Consider the following 17,841-nt stretch of genomic DNA (forward strand, 5'->3'; position numbering starts at 1 on the left):
GAAGTGTAGAGGTGCTTTAAAAATAAAATTTGTGATGGAGCCTAATCTACAATAGGTATACATCTAGAACAACAAACCAATGTATTTTATTTGCTACTTGTCAGTGCTTTTTCTTTTCTTCTTTTTTTAAATCACCCAATATGACACTCCAGATTAAGTCGAGTAATGCTATACTTTTATCCGCTACAACTTTACGTTACTTTATAATAGTTAATGTTTGGTGTTCAAAACGGGTTTATTTAGAAGCATAAATACGTATTTACGGTTACTCATTGCAGCAAGCAGGTCATGAGACATAAAGTAGGCTATATACAGTACTAGCTACTTACTAGCGGTAGCCTACCAGTGATGGCACCGGGATCTGCCCGACAGGCGGGGCTAAAGGCCCCGACGGGAGGGCTAAGCGAGGAAGTGAGCCTCACTTGGCTGGGGGCCAGGGGGAAAGCTACGAATATTTTACGAATTTTGGTGAATTTTTATTAGTTATTTGAAAGGCATCAAGCTACCGTAAAATAGGCCCTACTTCATGCAAGTTTTGTAATGTCGAAATTAACTTCGAAAACCTAAAATTTTCCAATAAAACAACGAGAAACAAAAAGCATGCAATGTAGGCCTAACCAACTAACTTATTTTCAAATCCGTTTTCCATTTTTTATTATTAAAAAAACACCATATTACATTACAATAATATCCTCCCATCATGGAGAAATCCAGGTTTTTCATAATCCATGTGATTGTGAATTATTAACAACAAAATTACGAATAAGAATAATGTCTTACTGTAAATTATAAGGCAACCAATTTGTGACATTATGCTACGATAAATTAAGAAAACACAACGTCACCGGGAACGACGTCAGTGTACAATTCTTATAATTCAAAGTAAAGTTCAACATTTTTAAAATTTTGCCTGAAATCTGTAAACCACGAGGTTGCTTCCCAGATCAAGATGTCCAAGCATCATGAGGATATTCAAACGGGCATTTGTATAGTAGAACGTAAACTATTATTAATTAGTCTCATTGAACAGGGGCGGATCCAAAACGGGGGGAAGGGGAATTTGTATTCTTTTTTTCTTATTTAATAATAATAATAATAATTGTCGACCTATATAGCATATATTGTAGACTAACCTCTATGCGCTTTAAATTATTACCCCTGGTCACTGGATGAAGCACATGGAACACAACACTCATGCCCCATAATATTGCAGCTGTAATCTGCGCATGGTTGTGTTTGAACCTACCAGGTACCCACTTGTACTCCTGGGTTGAGAGAGAAATTTCAATACATAACATTAATATGCACTGACATTTTAAAAAATAGTGTTTGAATGTAATTAATTCACTGTGAAGAATATCTGGTTTCATGGGCTTAATTCAATGTGAAAAGTAATGACTTACAATAAAACGGAACGTGAATTTATGTTATTATTATTGTTGTTGTTTTTGTTATTATTACCACATTTCTAGGTGGCAATCCAAGACATACACAAAAGATAACCACATTTCTAATATTGTATCAAAAAGTAATCGCAACCTCAATAGGGGTATTATATCCAACGGCACGTTTTATCATACCCAGTTTACGATTACTCTTCGATACAATATTAGAAATGTAGTTATCTTTGTGTAGGTTTGTCTTGTGAAGGGATTGCCACCTAGAAAAATGATTAGTTTACTGTTTGGTACAACAATTCTCTCCCACTGGTGCTAACATCGGGGGAGTTGGTTTCGTGGAAATCAAATATGCAACAGGGGAAAATTTAGATGGATGAACAAGGGAATGAAATCATCATGAAACTAAAGGATTCCAGTGGACATCTACATCATGTTTCATCAACACCATCAAGCATATTCATCAAGCAGGACAACATTTGAAGGAAAGCAAAGAACACAAATAAAAATCATACATTTTAATTCATTTAGATTTATAGCAGATTTCAGATATCGATATATCATTTCTAACTTTTTAATATTTTACAGATGACCTTTCGCTAAGGTCCACCCCTTGGATACGGAGCTTTCAATTTGTGCAGATGACTTTAAGTGACGTCATTACATTCTACGTCCTCCCGTCGTCGTGCAATCGAAAGCTCGAGTTGCTAAGCGACAATAAAACTATAGCGTAAACACATGCTTTTGGGGAACAACATGTATTCCTGGCACTGGCTTACTGCTCAGTTTAATTAACGCTCCGGAAGGGTCTATTATCGTTTACGCTTTCATTTATTGATTCATCAGCAAAGGTTACTTTTAAACCTCCACGATAGCATACAATGGGTTTGTACCACATAAACACCCCAGCTTCCACATATTACATCTTATTGTAGTATAATCAAATTGCTGAATGAATTTAAATGTTAGATGTTCACTTACCTAAGTACTGTACTATTATACATTCTCATCTTATGTCAACTTATATAAAGTTAGAACAACAATTTTATCTACAGAGTCCTCAGTTTCAAGGGGGGAACCACCTGACCCCCCCCCCCCAATTTTTGCAAATACCTGTATTAAAAAAATGAAAAAAAGAAGATTATTTTGAGTCTAAGAATGCAATTTCCAGACTACAGGTGCCATAATCATTAATGTTCTTCCCTCAGCCCCAACCATGGTGGGGCTGAGGTATTATTATCTGTGAAAGTCCCTCTCTGGGCCCCCTCTTTTTCAATTCCCTGGATGCACCACTGGTCCTGGTCAAACCACAAAACATAGTTTAAACTACAAGAATTTAGGCTATGCTTCAGTTGAAGCGCCTTAAACAGTATGCAAAAAAAAAAAAAAATCGTAAGTGAACTTCCAATTTACACATCGACATAGAACAGATTAACTTGTCAGTACTAACATATTCTCTGTACAACATAGACTTGGTGCTAAATTTCAGACGGGAATTCAACGTCCTTGATGTGCATATGACAACATTATGATCTTACTATTGTTGCAAAAGCTTCCTGTTGAACACTGGTCTTCATTACCATCAACATAGCAAAACCTATTATTATTATTACAGGGGGGTTCCCAAGTTTCCAGTAAGTTGGAGGAGTCTCTCCCATCAGTACAGTCTCCAGCACTACACCAAGCAGCTCCAAGAAAATAACCTACCTTCCGCAAATGCATAATATTTGCATGTTTTTACTATTTTATTATCAATTATCTCACAGACAGCAGTGCTGATGCATACCAGCATGTGCACCAAAAGAAAGTTAGATGTGTTGAGAAAGCTCATTTAAACAAATCTTCCGGAACTGACTTCTTTCAACTTGGAACCCTGTTATCATTACTAAGTACACTATCTAGAGCAGAATTATACAGCTTGGTGGATAAGATGCTGGCCTTCAAATTTCCAAACCCATAAAAACCAATTTTCTTTTCACATTTTAAAAATCATCATCTCATCTTGGTATACAGAGCATTATTTTAAACATACTTTCTTCCTTTAATTGGCAAGTAACTTTCTGATGAATCCAAAATTTGTACGCAAGTCTAATACAACTGATGTAAAAAACACAGTCTTTATATCTGGGTCTAACAACACAGTCTTTAAATCTGGGTATAAATTCAATCATAAGCTCTGTCCACACCATAATCACAACCATACAGGCATGTCACATTTGATTTTGATTTGAAATTTAAAATTTGGTAGTGTGAACTGAGCATTATTAAAACATTGGTAATTCTTGAATAAACAGATTATCTGATATATGTAGAGAAAGTATAATATAATATAAAAACAACAAATTAAATTATCCATACCACCATAATACTAAAACAATTAATTTATGTATGTTCTATACCCAATACACTTTCAAAAACATATTTTTCATAATAATATTTAATATTATTCAGTAGATTTGGTAGTCTGAACAGAGCATTATTAAAACATTGGTAATTCTTTAATAAACAGATAATCTGATATATGTAGAGAAATTATAATATAATATAAAAACAACAAATTTAAATTATCCATACCACCATAATACTAAAACAATTAATTTATGTATGTTCTATACCCAATACACTTTTAAAAACATATTTTTCATAATAATATTTAATATTATTCAGTAGATAAGGTAAAATATGTAAAGATACAGTGTCAGCAAATTTACCATTGACAAAATAAATGTTCGATGTCAAAGATTAATGACTTCACTCTCCACTTACTTAATGCAATATCTATGTTGTTGTATTTACTGCACTAAAGGTTTGAATAACCTTTCTACCAACAACTACCATTATTATTTGTGCCGATGTTTAATAATAAATATCAACCTTAAGTTCAAGGTAGACTAGTCACTCGCATAGAAAATTGTTAAAAATTGATTACTTAAAATCAAAAAGAATAAACATGAATTTATAATTATACAAGAATTCAATTATAAGTTACATAGTTCAGAGTGGCGGCGACAAAAATTGTTGAACCAAAACAAGAAAATAAAATGTTTATTTTTTTAAGTTTTGTTGGGTAAAATACGTTCTAAAAGGTCCCAGAACAGCTTAAAATGGTCCAAAATCTCCCAATATCTTCAGGCAACAGAGGACACTAAGCCCCTGGACTTCTAATGGGTCTTCAATCCTGGACCCTGCCAGAAGTTGTCAGACCATCCAGCACCGTCACTACTAATACGCTTTATAAGACAATAAGGCATTTGAAAGTTCCTATATACTAAACAAACATATAATTACATATTCTATATAAGTGATTAACTCTTTGTTTACAAAACCCAAGCAAATAAATTTTTAACAATCTCATTGATTAACTTTTTGTTTACATACATATATTGCATTATATACATCAATTTGTAAGTATGTCATATATATGTATAATGTAGTATATATGAAACACATACTTCTCTGATTAACATAATATAACTGAAAAACTACCTTTGGAAAATTTAATGAGAAAAAGATCATTGCCAGAGCATTAAAAATCAACCTAAGGCCATGTAAAAAATATAAGTTGTTGATCATTCCCCTCCATACATACATTAAAAAAAATCGCCCCAGCAATTTTTTTTTTTTTTTATTTTCACCAAAACTCATGAAAATCCGTCAAAATCATTTACATGAGGCCTTGGACTCCATGGGGGGAGTTTGAAGACTTGGCATGCATTAATGCGGTGGTTTCATTGCTGATTTAAAAAAAAAAAAAAAAACCTCTCTCCCTACAGACTTTAAAAAAAAAAAAGAAGTACAATCAACAACTCTTTTTTTCACATGGCCTAATTATTATTAAAGTATAAATCATATTCATATTTGTTCTCTATACAAGAAGCACTCCTAATAAGTAATATGCTTCATTTTTGTACCTTTAACCTGGTTAGCAGGTAGATATATAATTTACAAACTATAATGAAAACATTGTGTTTTCTGTCTCCTCCATCTTCAACTGACGACCTCCTCGATTGACGGTTGACCCATGAGTTGGAAGCGTATCACCAGCTGCTGCTCTCTCCTCTAAGAATTTATCAAACTCTGGAAGAATGACAAGAACAAAACATTTTTTAATTGTGTGTCTACCATTTTTATATTTAAAATTCTTCAAAAAACACTTTTTAGATCGTTTATCCCTCTATCCTACTAATTTATAAGTAGTGTAACTTCTCTAATAAGTAACATAATAATAATTTTTAAAAATCTTATACTTTAAAGGAGATTAATGCGCCGCCCCACTCGTCATTATAATGCGCTTTTTTTATTATTATTTTAAATTATTATACTGGTACCGGTAGTTGTAGCCGTCTAATTACAGATATTTGGCAGCCATTGACATATGTGGTGTTAGTAGTATATTGTGAAGAGAGACTGTGTACAAACAATGACTGAACATATAAATACGGAAAACTGAATGATATTTACAAAATTGTTCAAATTAATATTTATAAATGAAACTTTTTTTTTGATGAATTGGTTTCTACCAAGTTGCCTGTCATCTATGACACGTTGAAGAACAGTATTATATACTTTTCTTATTCATTTTTTGTCGTCATGGTTTTTCCATTCTCAATTTTTATCGTAATTTCTTGTCATTTTTCACCTTTTTTTTTCAAATTTTATTGTATTGGTATTGCACAGTTTTATGCATTAGATAGCTATATTTTTATTTTTGTATTTCATTAGAGCAGGCCATTGTAGAGGTGTTTGTCACCTGTTGGCTCGTATCCGTCACTGTCTTGTGAGACGTTTATTAAATAAAAAATTAAATAAAATCATGACAATCAATACTGCAATATAAACACCATCCGCAACAGCAAAGACAAAGCAGACAATAAGACAATACCATCAATATTGAATGCAAACAAAACAATATTAAACATTTGAATATTATGAGATAATGTAATTTACAATAAAAAGTCCCATGACCAGACAAGATATGAGGAATGATGAAATGGATCTCAAACTTGATGACATATATGATAATCACATGATGGTTTTAATAAGATGAATGAATGAATGAATGACGACACAAAATGCTTTAAAATTACCGAAAATGACATTTTCAATGATTTGATGTGTTGCATGGAGGCAAAGGTATCAAATTAAAAAGCAGATAGATACTGTACAAGCAGAAGTGGCTCCAGAAATGTCCAACAGGGGAACTGAACCCGGGGGCGGACTAGAGTCAGGGTCCGGGAATAAAATCTTGGTAGGGTTCATGTTGAGATGTATCTATGCCTTGCATTATTCTCCCAACTGAAAAATTGTTTACAGGTAAATTTGTCCATAAAAATTCAGCAATGCACGCAGTGTGTGGCATTATTCCCTTTGAGAGGTGTTACCCCTTTTGAGTGGGATTTAATGACTTCAAACAAATAACACAAATATTCATAGCCTGGGCATATAGACTGGAATGATGTTAATTTATTGAAAGACGGCTAGCCTAGACTACCTAGGTCTAATCAGTAGGTTTTTTATTTTACAAACTCAAAATTTTTACTTTTTGGCCGGTTATTTTTACTAGAAAAAAAAGACAGCTAAAACGGCTTCGGGAGAACACTGCCTTAGTATGGCCAAAATTGTGCTTTAAACCACATTAGGGAGCTTCCGATTGCACGACGACGGTAGGACGTAGAACGTAATCTCATCACTAAAAGTCATCTGCGCATGCGAGAACGTTAAGGTCACGTCGTCAAGTAGATTCTGGAACGCAATTTGGCCAAATCTACGTATGCAGAGAATGTATGACGCCAGGTAGGACGGTCACACATGAGTGATTCCGTTCTAGCGTCGCGTCGTCGCACAAATCGAAAGCTCCCTAATATTAGGGACTGGCAATCAAAATAATGTTATTATTTTTGGACTGACGACCTTGTCGTCGCGTCGGTTGTTAGGGGGTACAGGCCTGTCTGACGAGGGGGTAAATGCTCTCATTGCCATGCTTCTGGGTCCACCACTGTGTACATGCACAATAAGGAGATGAATAGAAAGCAATTAAAGACTGATAGATGAAATTACTGTAGACAGAAAAGTATGACATTACAAATTGATTGATTGATAGTTAATCGACCAATTAATAAATATTGAACGATCGATTGACAAGAAAGTAGATAAATAGATTAAAACACATCAGTTGATAAACTGACTGATAAATTCATCAATATACAGTAGATGAAAAGTAGAAATAGGCTTGACTAGAGTAATCAACAGAGAGTGAAATAGATAGATGGATAGATACAAGGACATACACACACAAATAGACTAAATATGGTCATGATGACATCACATCATGACTATATATGTAAAATTTATAATCTGGACAGAGCTTAACTCATACTTGAACAGTTGACAAACACTAATCAATTGGTATGGTTGCTAAGTTTGATTGACAGTCTGGAAACGTCCATTGCATAGTCAATGTGACATGACTAAATATGGTCATGATGACATCACATCATGACTATATATGGAAAATTTATAATCTGGACAGAGCTTAACTCATACTTGAACAGTTGACAAACACTAATCCATGCAAAATACTAATTTAATTTTAGCTCCTACGAGGATCTCTACAGTAGGAATACTCGGCTGCTAGACTGATCTTTTTTTCTGATTGATTAATAGATCTTTTTTGTATGGGCGGCCATTATTGCCAATATACTCTACTGCCTCTAGTATACTACCCTCATCGAAGCTTCCGAGATTTATGAGACCTTGTTTTGTAAGGAAGGAGAATCCTACATGTGAAAGTTTCTATTAATTATTACTAGTTACATAAACAGGGATACACAGTAAAACTATTTAATTCCTAAGGAACATAGGCTTTCAATAACAAATAGTAGAGGCATTATAAAATGTTGATATAATATTGCGAATGATAACTAATAATGATCCAAGAAATACAATACATTTAATTTTAAAAAATCATTATATTTATATTTGTTATGGATATGTCCGAAATAAAAGTTGATTGATGGAACTAGAGCAGCATGTAAGGGAGAACTTCACTAATTTTGTAAAATTTTTAAACTGATTTAGTTTAAATACATAATATCCTATTTTCAAAATTATGTAGCCTGTGTGCGTTTGTTACGTAGATCTAAATCTGCTAATATTCTTCCTGTTTCCTCTCATAGAGTACATTAAATGTACAATAATTAATTAATGTTATATAATACTAACATTACATTTACAGGATTACTTCATTTAATATTATACAGAAAATTATAATAAACTATATATTTCAAACTTATAAATACTTAGGAGTCATTCACAATTATCAACATTTTCACAAGTGTGGGGGTAGACAAATTTGTACACTTTTACATAAATTTGATTCAAAATAACATGCATTATTCAAAATAATAGATTTTTATGACCAATTATAATGCAACCATGGATATAACATACATTTTTAAGTAACCACGTACAGTACATTAGTTGACTTCACAAAAAAATGGAGAATGGTTTTGCAAAATCAACATTTTGTATGTACACTTTCAGAAGGGAAGGAGGAGGGGGTACTGAAAAAAGAGTACTGTTTGTACACTTGTGAAAATGCTGATAAAGACCCCTTATGAAATTTAATTTTATATCAATTAAAATTGTAACTATAATTAATTAAACGTGAGCATAGTATTTCTTACATTAATAAAATTAATAATTCAATCTTATTATCAACCTTATATAGCCAGAGTTAGTTTTGACCTAGGCAACTCTTGCTAAAAAGATACACTTTCTCCATCAAAAAGCTTCTTCTACGAATGGAATGACCTGTTCGAAGCACAAAATCCTGCAGACCAAACCCAGTACCGTTATGACTTTTAATCGTATGGGAAATTTACTTGTGCTATTAACCAGGAAACTCATGACAGCTTACAAATTCATTTCCCGTTGTCATTGCTTCACAACCTTTGAGTAGGGCAATACTGGCCTAATCATGTAATCTACAGTAAGTACTGCTGGCTAAACTATGCCTATTTTTTCTCGTTCTTCTCTCTCCAACGTACAATTGCTTCTTCCTCTAGGTTTACAAATTTTACTACTTCTTTGCCTACCTGAGCAATTTGATAGTATTTTATATGAATACAAGGATAGTTGTATTACAAAGAACTTATCTGGGAATCATCCTATTCCTATTCATTACAATGGCCTGTCGCTAAACTTGATTGGAGCAATACACTAGCGACATCATCACAAATCTAGTTGGGAGCTTTTACGTAATGTGTGCACACGATATTGGAAATTTTTAAAAAGTGACACTGATATTATGTAACTGAGCATGCTAAATCAGTTAAGAAATTATACAAAATTAGTAAACTTCTCCTTTAATACACAAATTAATGTTAATGAATTTCTCAAATTACTGAAGCACAGAAAAAGCCATTCATATCAAGACATGTGTTTCATGCACACGTTAAGTAGATGTTTTGATTAATAGAGAGCTTTCAACTGCATGACGAACGTAGAACGCAATGACATCATTAAAGCCTTCTGCGCATGCGAGAACGTTAAGTTCTCCTCATCGTGTGGATTCTAGTATACAATTTTGCAAAATCTACGTAGGATGGCTTGTTGGACGGTCACGCATGAGTGACTTGGTTCTAGCGTCGCCGAACAAATCGAAAGCTCCCTAATGGCGCTCACCCTGCGGGAATGATGTTGCTGCTTCACCTGGCAGAGGAGAAGTAGTGTTAATAGACTTCAGCAATTGAGCTCAATGTAGCAATGAGTTGTTTCGATGCTACAAATGATCTTCAGTATGCTTCTATGCTACAGTTATGTGAATGTAGATGGACTGTTTCTTTGTTGCATGCAAGTTATATAGTTGTTTATGTTTCTACACTACAAGTAATGTACCATAGATACAAATGACCTCAATGTAAATGGACTGAGCATTTTTATATTGCTTTCTGCCACAAGTCGCCTCAAGTAGCAGATTTTTGTTCCATGCTACATAACACCTGTATGTAGCAAAATCATACATCATTCATTAATATTATGTTAGTCCAACAAACAAACAAATCTAACGGCAGACTACTCCACTGACCTGAGCTTGTGATGCCTTCTGTGTTCGTATTGGCCGCAGCTGTGTTATCCACTGCCTTAGACTGTTACAAGAAAAAAAAAATTAATCATTTATGTTTTTGATCAACTTATATTCATGTGTAAATTCAGTAAAAAAAAAATTACGGTATATGTGCAGACTAATCGATAGAAGCAAAAGAATATAAAAACATGTTGTTTTTAAAGAATGTTGGCAGTATGGCTAATCACAAATGTTGAATACTGTCAGATGGAATAACAGAAAACTATTGTAAATTGCTTACAAATGTTCCCAAGTTTAATATCCAAACACTGTTAGAATGTGTATTACATATTCAGAATGCACCAAACATTAGTTGATGCTCTTGAATGCGACCCACTATTATTTTATAACTTTACTCTTGGATGCGAAAGCAGAATTCCAATGAAAATCAGGTAAACCCCTTGATTCTGTCTATTGGAATGAACTCATTATTGATCATAAAAGGTAGAATTTTTGTAAGTCAAACACATTTTTCAATGTCATTTTGGACTCGATTTGGGCAAGTTAACTGTATAGAGTAGTTGGATTATCTGCTAACAATTGAATGTATAGACAGTTTTAGTAGTTCATGCTATAAATTTATAAGACCATAAGAGGTGCATTGTCTGATAGCAATTAAAATATTAACAGTACTATTTGTAGTTGATGCTTTAATACCATAAAAGGTACAGAGAAAATTGTCTGCTGACTATAAAATTTAGTTAGATAATTATTTTATGGTATAAAATGATAGAATCAAGTAAAGCAAACAGTTGCTTCATCTGCTAACAACTAAAAGTATTAGCAGTTAGGTGGTTAGTTCATGCAATAAAATGACAGAATCAGACATTAAAGTAAAGAGTACTGCATTATCTGCTAACAAGTAATTATACCGTAAAACCTCCAATAGAATCCCTGGGCTGCTATTATTTTTGCAAACTTTGGATGGGCTCCTTTTCGAGATGGGCTTTTTTTTTTAGGCTACTTTTGCAAAGGAAAGAGGGGGCTTCTTTTCAAAACGAATGCTGTAAATTTTGGGAATTACTACTATGAAACAATAAATAAGGACAATATAGCATTAGTCTATATCACTTGAGTGTATTAACTGGCATAAAATCACCTAAACTACTCATAAATTATTAGCATATTTTAAATTTATTTTGTTTCCTTGATATTCATGTACAGTTTATGTATAGTACTCTATCGAAAAGAAGCCCATGCTATCTTGAAAAGAAGTCCAAGATTGGCTTCTTTTCAAGGCTACTTTTGCAAACAAAAGTGGTGCGTTTTAATTCAAGATGGGCTTTTTCTCGAGATTACAGTAAGCCTAATGGGCTTCTATTCAAGGTTTTACAGTAGGACGTTATAAGAGGTATAGGAAAGAGTTTTTCTGCTAACTAAACAATTTAATGATAGTTAAGAGGTTAGTTCATGCTATAGAATGATAAAATCAAGTAATCATCTGCTAATAACTAAAAGTATTGGCAGTTGGTAGTTAGTTCATGCTATAAAATGATAAAATCAAGTAAAGTAAAGAGTTGTATCAATTGATAACAACTAAAAGTATTGGCAGTTAGGCGGTTAGTTCATGCTATAAATGATAGAATGAAGTAAAGTAAAGAGTTGCATCATCTGCTAACAACTAAAAATATAGGCAGTTAGGTGGTTAGTTCATGCTATAAAATGATAGAATCAAGTAAAGAGTTGAATCATCTGCTAATAACTAAAAGTATAAGCAATTAGGTGGTTAATGGTTCATGCTATAAAATGATAGACTCAAGTAAAGTAAAAGGTTGCATCATCTGCTAATAAATAAAAGTATTGGCAGTTAGTTCATGCTATAAAATGATAGAATCAGGTAAAAAGTTGTATAGGAATTTATGTGATTAACTCATGCTATAAATAAAATGATAGAATCAAGTAAAGTAAAAAGTTGCATCATCTGCTAATATCTAAAAGTATTGGCAGTTAGATGGTTAGTTCATGCTTTAAATGACAGAATCAGAAAGTAACATAAAGAGTTGCATCATCTGCTAAAAACTTAAAGCATAGGCAGTTTAGTGGTTAAGTTTATGCTCTAAACTGATAAGAATCTAGAGTTACAGAAAAGATTACTGTAAAAGCATTAGCAGTGTAATGTGGTTATATCATGCAATAAATTGCGGACAGAAGATGTACCCAGAAAAGTAGCATAATCTGCTTAAAATTAGAAGTATTGAAAGTTAGGTGGTTAGTGCATGCTATAAAATGATACATGGAAGCATTGTATCCTCTACTAACAATTGCAATGTACTAACTGTTATGTGGTTAGTTCATGCTATAAAATGATACAATCAAAAGAGGTAAAGAAAGAGAGTCATCAGCTAAAAACTACACTTGATAACAGTTAGCTAGTTAGTAATGCTACAAAAAAGATAGAATCAGAAGAATTACAGAAGAGTTGTTTCGTTTGCTAACAATTGAAAATACGACACTTAATTAGTTCACGCCAAAGGCGCAGAGAATAGTTGTGCCACCTTCAAGCAACTGCCATATATCTGCTGCCCCCAACTCACCAGGTCACTCTCCTGAAGCCATTGCTCCATGTTTTCTAGCTGGCTAAAATCAGGTGGCAACTATCCAGTAGAAACACAAAGAGAACAACTTTGTTACAGCATCTCTGATTGGAAGAGCTGCTAAAGGGGGAGGGGCATGCTATCTGGGAAATGAGGAGACTTTTTACTACTGGGTCGTAATTTTAAGATTGTAGTGAAAAACTGCTGATAGTAGCCAAAGATCTTATAACAAGATAGCGCTCTCTGCAATTTCTGCAAGCAAATTCCGTAAAAACGCAGTGTTGGGCGCCCTCTTGCAATTACAATTACATTTGGACTTTGACGTCTATGATCTACGTGGAATTAAATTCTGGAACAACAACCATAGCAACAACTAGGACACCCTCTCTCTCAATTACAATTACTTTCTATTGCTTTCTGCGTGAATGGACGCAAACCGCGGAGAGTGCTATCTTGCTACTATAAGATATTTGATAGTAGTGTACAGAAATTGCTTTTTGTCCCTTTCTGTCTCTTTTGTTAATCTCATTTTTTTTCCTCTTATTTCAGGCTGTCCCTCCACAAGATTGGTTTTTCTTATCTTCTCGAGTTCTTGCCTTCTTCCTCTCCTGCATTTTCAATTTATTTTAAATCAATTATAATATATTTGTCTGATTCAAAAAGGAAGTAAATAAATGTTGAATTGAATTGAATTGAATTGAAATCACGAACAACACTGTTTGTAGTATGAGAAACAATGCCTCAACTGCAAGTTATTTCACAGTTGAATCAATATTTATATTATTATTTAATTATTACTCAGTGTTTTCAATAACACTAATACTTTATTATACTTCTGATGACAAGAAACCACTGATCTCTATTATAATAACAAGATTGCTCATCGGCCAGTCATTGTACAGAAAAAACTGACACCACTGACGCCATAGGCAAGATGTAATAATGGAGGTATCAATATGAAGAAGAAAAACTACAAAGGCAAAAATGGTTAAGGAGGAAGTATCTGCAGCTTCCTTACCTCATCAACATCTTCCTGTGGTGGTGGAATGGATAATTACAGATGAGTTAATATAAAGAAAAGAAAACAAACCAAACTGAATTACAAAATGGATTAACAAAATATGGTGCGAATTATGATAATGGCACTAAACAAATATGATAAAGAAATCCAAGTTTAAAAAAAAAAAAACCAATGTAAAAAACATGTATTATTCATGCTAGATTTTTAAAAAGAGGCCAAAATAAACAAAGGTTTACAATAGGGTTAGGGTCATGCCAAAAATAATATGGTGAGTTGTACATGGAATTAGTGGGGTGGGGTTGAATCTGGCATAAAATTTGGATAGCATAAAGGTAGAGGGTCAGATTGAATTTTAACTGTAATTATTAGCCTAGCAACAGTTTACTAGAATAACTTCACATTGATTTAACTCAACTAGGGGTGGGTTACATCCACGGATAGGGGGTGTGTTACCTAACATTAGTATAATAAAGGGTTGGGTGGGATCCTACCTGGCATAACCAAACCAAGGAATGGGGTAGGTGGGATGTTACCTGGCATATGTATAGCAAGGGAAAGGGTAGGTAGGACCTTATCTAACATTAGTATATCAAGGTACGGGGTGGGTGGGATTTTGCCTATTATATTAGTATATCAAGGTATAGGGTGTGTGGGATTTTACCTAACATTAGCATATCAAGGTATTGGGTGGATAGGATGTTAACTGGTATTAGTATAGCAAGGAATGGATGAGTGGGTTCTTACCTGATTGACGGCTTGAGCTTCAGCTGCAAATGGGTTCACAGCCCTGGAATTCATGGCATTCGCCAGTCCACCTTTTGTCTGATCCATGTTGGAATTGTCTTGGTAAGTGCTTCCACTACACATAGGAACAACACAAAAGAAATCAAATATTGTAGATAAATATAAAATAAGATCGTAACTGGATGTTAGAATGTTGTGTGTGTCTATAGTAGATAGAAATATTTAAAAATTAAAATAAAATCTCAGGATGTTTAAATTTTTAACAGCATTAGAACAAAGATGATGTTTATTGATGATACTGCTGTTATGGTTTGAAAGAAAATGAGGATGTATATATGGATTTGCAGGCGCTTATAAAGTAAGATTGGCATATCATTATCTTTGAGATGTAAGAAAAAAATTGGAATTTATCCAGGTACCTAATTATGTATTCATGAAATGGACTAATTAATTAATAGCATCCACTTATTTTGTAAATATAAATGAGTAGTTCTGCCTCACCCTCTGGTAGGGTCCTGGTACACTGTCTGTCTGCTAAGAGCAAACATGTCAAAGTCATCAGCATTGGCTGCACTGGTCGGGGTGGGGGTAGACTCTAAATTACCAAGGGTGCTGCTTACACTGTCACCGCCCATAGCTGGTAGGAATAAAAAAATAAAAATTAGTGACATTTTTTTCTGCCCCTGAATTTTTTTAAAACTAGGGAGGGGGAAGTTGTAATCAATGGGAGAATGACCTATGGTCTGGGGCGGGGGGTGTTGGACATAGTCTGAAGAAGAATGGAGTCTTCTTATACCCATTATGAAGGTCCTCAAGCTCTGCAATCCTCGTCCCCCCCCCCCTTGGGCTCTGGACTTTCAGCCATATCATTAATGTATTATCACTTGATCAGAGATTTTAAATGAAAGAGGTAATTCCCACTTTAACACGAAGCAAACCAACACTTTTAATTCACATTAATTCATTAATTCATTAATACATTCACAATAATTTTCGCATTGGAATTCAGGCTTAACATTCAAATTTCTTACTGAAAGGAAGCTAATACTGTTAGTATAAATGAAAGCAATTTAAATGAGGGGAAATAGGATTTTGATGAATGTTTAACCCATAAAATGGTATTATTTGGTAGATTACCCTTAAACTTGGCTACATTTTCAGCCAGCTAGATGTAGTATGGAGACCATAAACAGCAGTAAAAAGTAGGAACACCAACGATGAAATACGGGGGTGGTCTTATACGCCCGACATATAAAAATCGTCCAAAAATCTTCTCAAACTCAGGGTCGTCTTATAATCATATAGCCTTACGGTAGTTATCATCAAATAACCCTTGTATTGAGAATTAGGTGGGTTATAGGCAATGTTTGTATCCATATGTAAATTGTACTGTACTGTACTTAAGTCCGGGGTGGGGTACACTCTAAATGACCCAGGGTGCTGCTCATTCCTGATGATGACATAATTAATGTCGAAATATTGAATCCCGACACGATGGCGTGCATTTCGATACTTGGAGTATGTATTATACTATCGTACTTAAGTCGGGTGACGCATTGCGGCTGCCAGTCACAAGTCCCCAGCCAAAATTCCTGATTAAAATGAGGACAAATAAAGAATTATTATTATTAATAATCAAACAATCACTTACTCATGCCAGCTAACTGATGTGAAAGCTGTCCAACTGCAGGGCTTGGCTGATGTGTTGGTGCTGCTGGCTCGTCATCAAAACTTATTAATGTTCCAACAGATGAGTTTTCATTGCTTGGCTACAAATTTGTCAATCAAAATATGTTCATCAAAAAATGTCAATCACACTATTAACAATAAATCAATAAAATATTAACACTGACAATTATATAAATAAGAATAAAATAAGAATATTAATTACAATATGATTAACAAACAATACTAATTATAACATAACTATTATGCAGATAATAAAAGTGATAGTTGACTTTGTTACGTTCTTCATTGACAACGGTTGGTGTTAAGTGGCCCAGCTTTTCATAATGCAGGACATGATGTTCTGCAAACCTGTCCTCTTATAAAAGTAATCATTTCTGGTGAGCTAATCCATGATTGACCAGAGCAACATGGTAATTCTCATGAATGAATGAGTAACAAGCCAATGTACAACTTAAAGTCTACTAATACATCAATAGCTTGTATTGAAATAGACTTGCCACAAGTCTCTTATTTGTTATTATTTTTCTCATTCTGGACAGCGCCACCAACGAGAAAGTTAATTTAGAGCAAATTTAGAGATGGAATAAGCGACTTGTAAAACACTGAAATCAGGCACCAGGATGCCAAAAGAATGACGTAATCTTATATTCCGTATTTGGATAAATGGGCGGACCGAAATAAACAATTTCAACCAATTAAATGTTTATATTTTTGGAGCCACGAAACTGAGTCACTCGCGTCGACTAGTTAGGCACGACTAAATTTAAATAGTCCTCCCTAATAAAACGGGCCTAAAATATTTAGAATAGACCCTAGTAAGACTAATTTTGGCAATGGCAAAAACAATTAAGCTTAGACTAGATGGCATACCATACAAATACAACAAAACTTTAACTTTCCAGGAAGATGTCTCAGGCCTCGTCTGGATGGAGTCAGGAGTAGTAGGCCTAGCCTAGACTAGTAGTAGTAGAGGCTTGGCATATTTTTAGGTTCTTACTTACAGAGGCCTACCTTTTTAACAATATTCTACCCTAAAGGCCTAAATCTGTAGCAGCTAGCGGTGAGCAAGGTTCCTAGTATAGTAGACCAGGAGCCCAGAAAATTTAATCATGTGAAAAGAGACAAAAGGTTTGATGGTCTGGTCATGATAGTATAGGGCCAAGATACAATATTCAGTATTGCTGACGGGGCACATCCTGTACAAGCGGGCTGGGGGAAATGAAATAGGGGGTTAAATAATGCATTTAATCATGTGGAGAGAGACATGGATAAAAATAATTGGATATTACTCCCAGGTAGATACTTGCTATAAGTCTCTTATACACATCT

At 34.1% G+C, this 17,841-nt stretch overlaps 1 protein-coding gene across 1 annotated transcript in view; it reads right to left on the minus strand.

Annotated features, from left to right (window-relative positions):
- Positions 1–3,414: 3,414 nt before the first annotated feature.
- LOC117125228 (target of Myb protein 1-like) overlaps positions 3,415–17,841 on the minus strand; it is a 23,687-nt gene continuing 9,260 nt past the window's right edge. The window contains exons 8-15 of the mRNA XM_033271690.1: positions 16,475–16,592; positions 15,325–15,460; positions 14,824–14,938; positions 14,077–14,091; positions 13,059–13,118; positions 10,486–10,546; positions 10,083–10,109; positions 3,415–5,474 (exon numbers count right to left, since the gene is read on the minus strand). Of these exons, the coding sequence (XP_033127581.1) occupies positions 5,347–5,474; positions 10,083–10,109; positions 10,486–10,546; positions 13,059–13,118; positions 14,077–14,091; positions 14,824–14,938; positions 15,325–15,460; positions 16,475–16,592 (660 nt within the window). The 3' untranslated portion in view covers positions 3,415–5,346. The remainder of the gene's footprint in view (positions 5,475–10,082; positions 10,110–10,485; positions 10,547–13,058; positions 13,119–14,076; positions 14,092–14,823; positions 14,939–15,324; positions 15,461–16,474; positions 16,593–17,841) is intronic.

Source organism: Anneissia japonica, unplaced genomic scaffold (assembly GCF_011630105.1).
Source record: "Anneissia japonica isolate Jap-2015-1 unplaced genomic scaffold, ASM1163010v1 scaffold212_len457575_cov179, whole genome shotgun sequence".
Lineage (NCBI taxonomy): Eukaryota > Metazoa > Echinodermata > Crinoidea > Comatulida > Comatulidae > Anneissia > Anneissia japonica.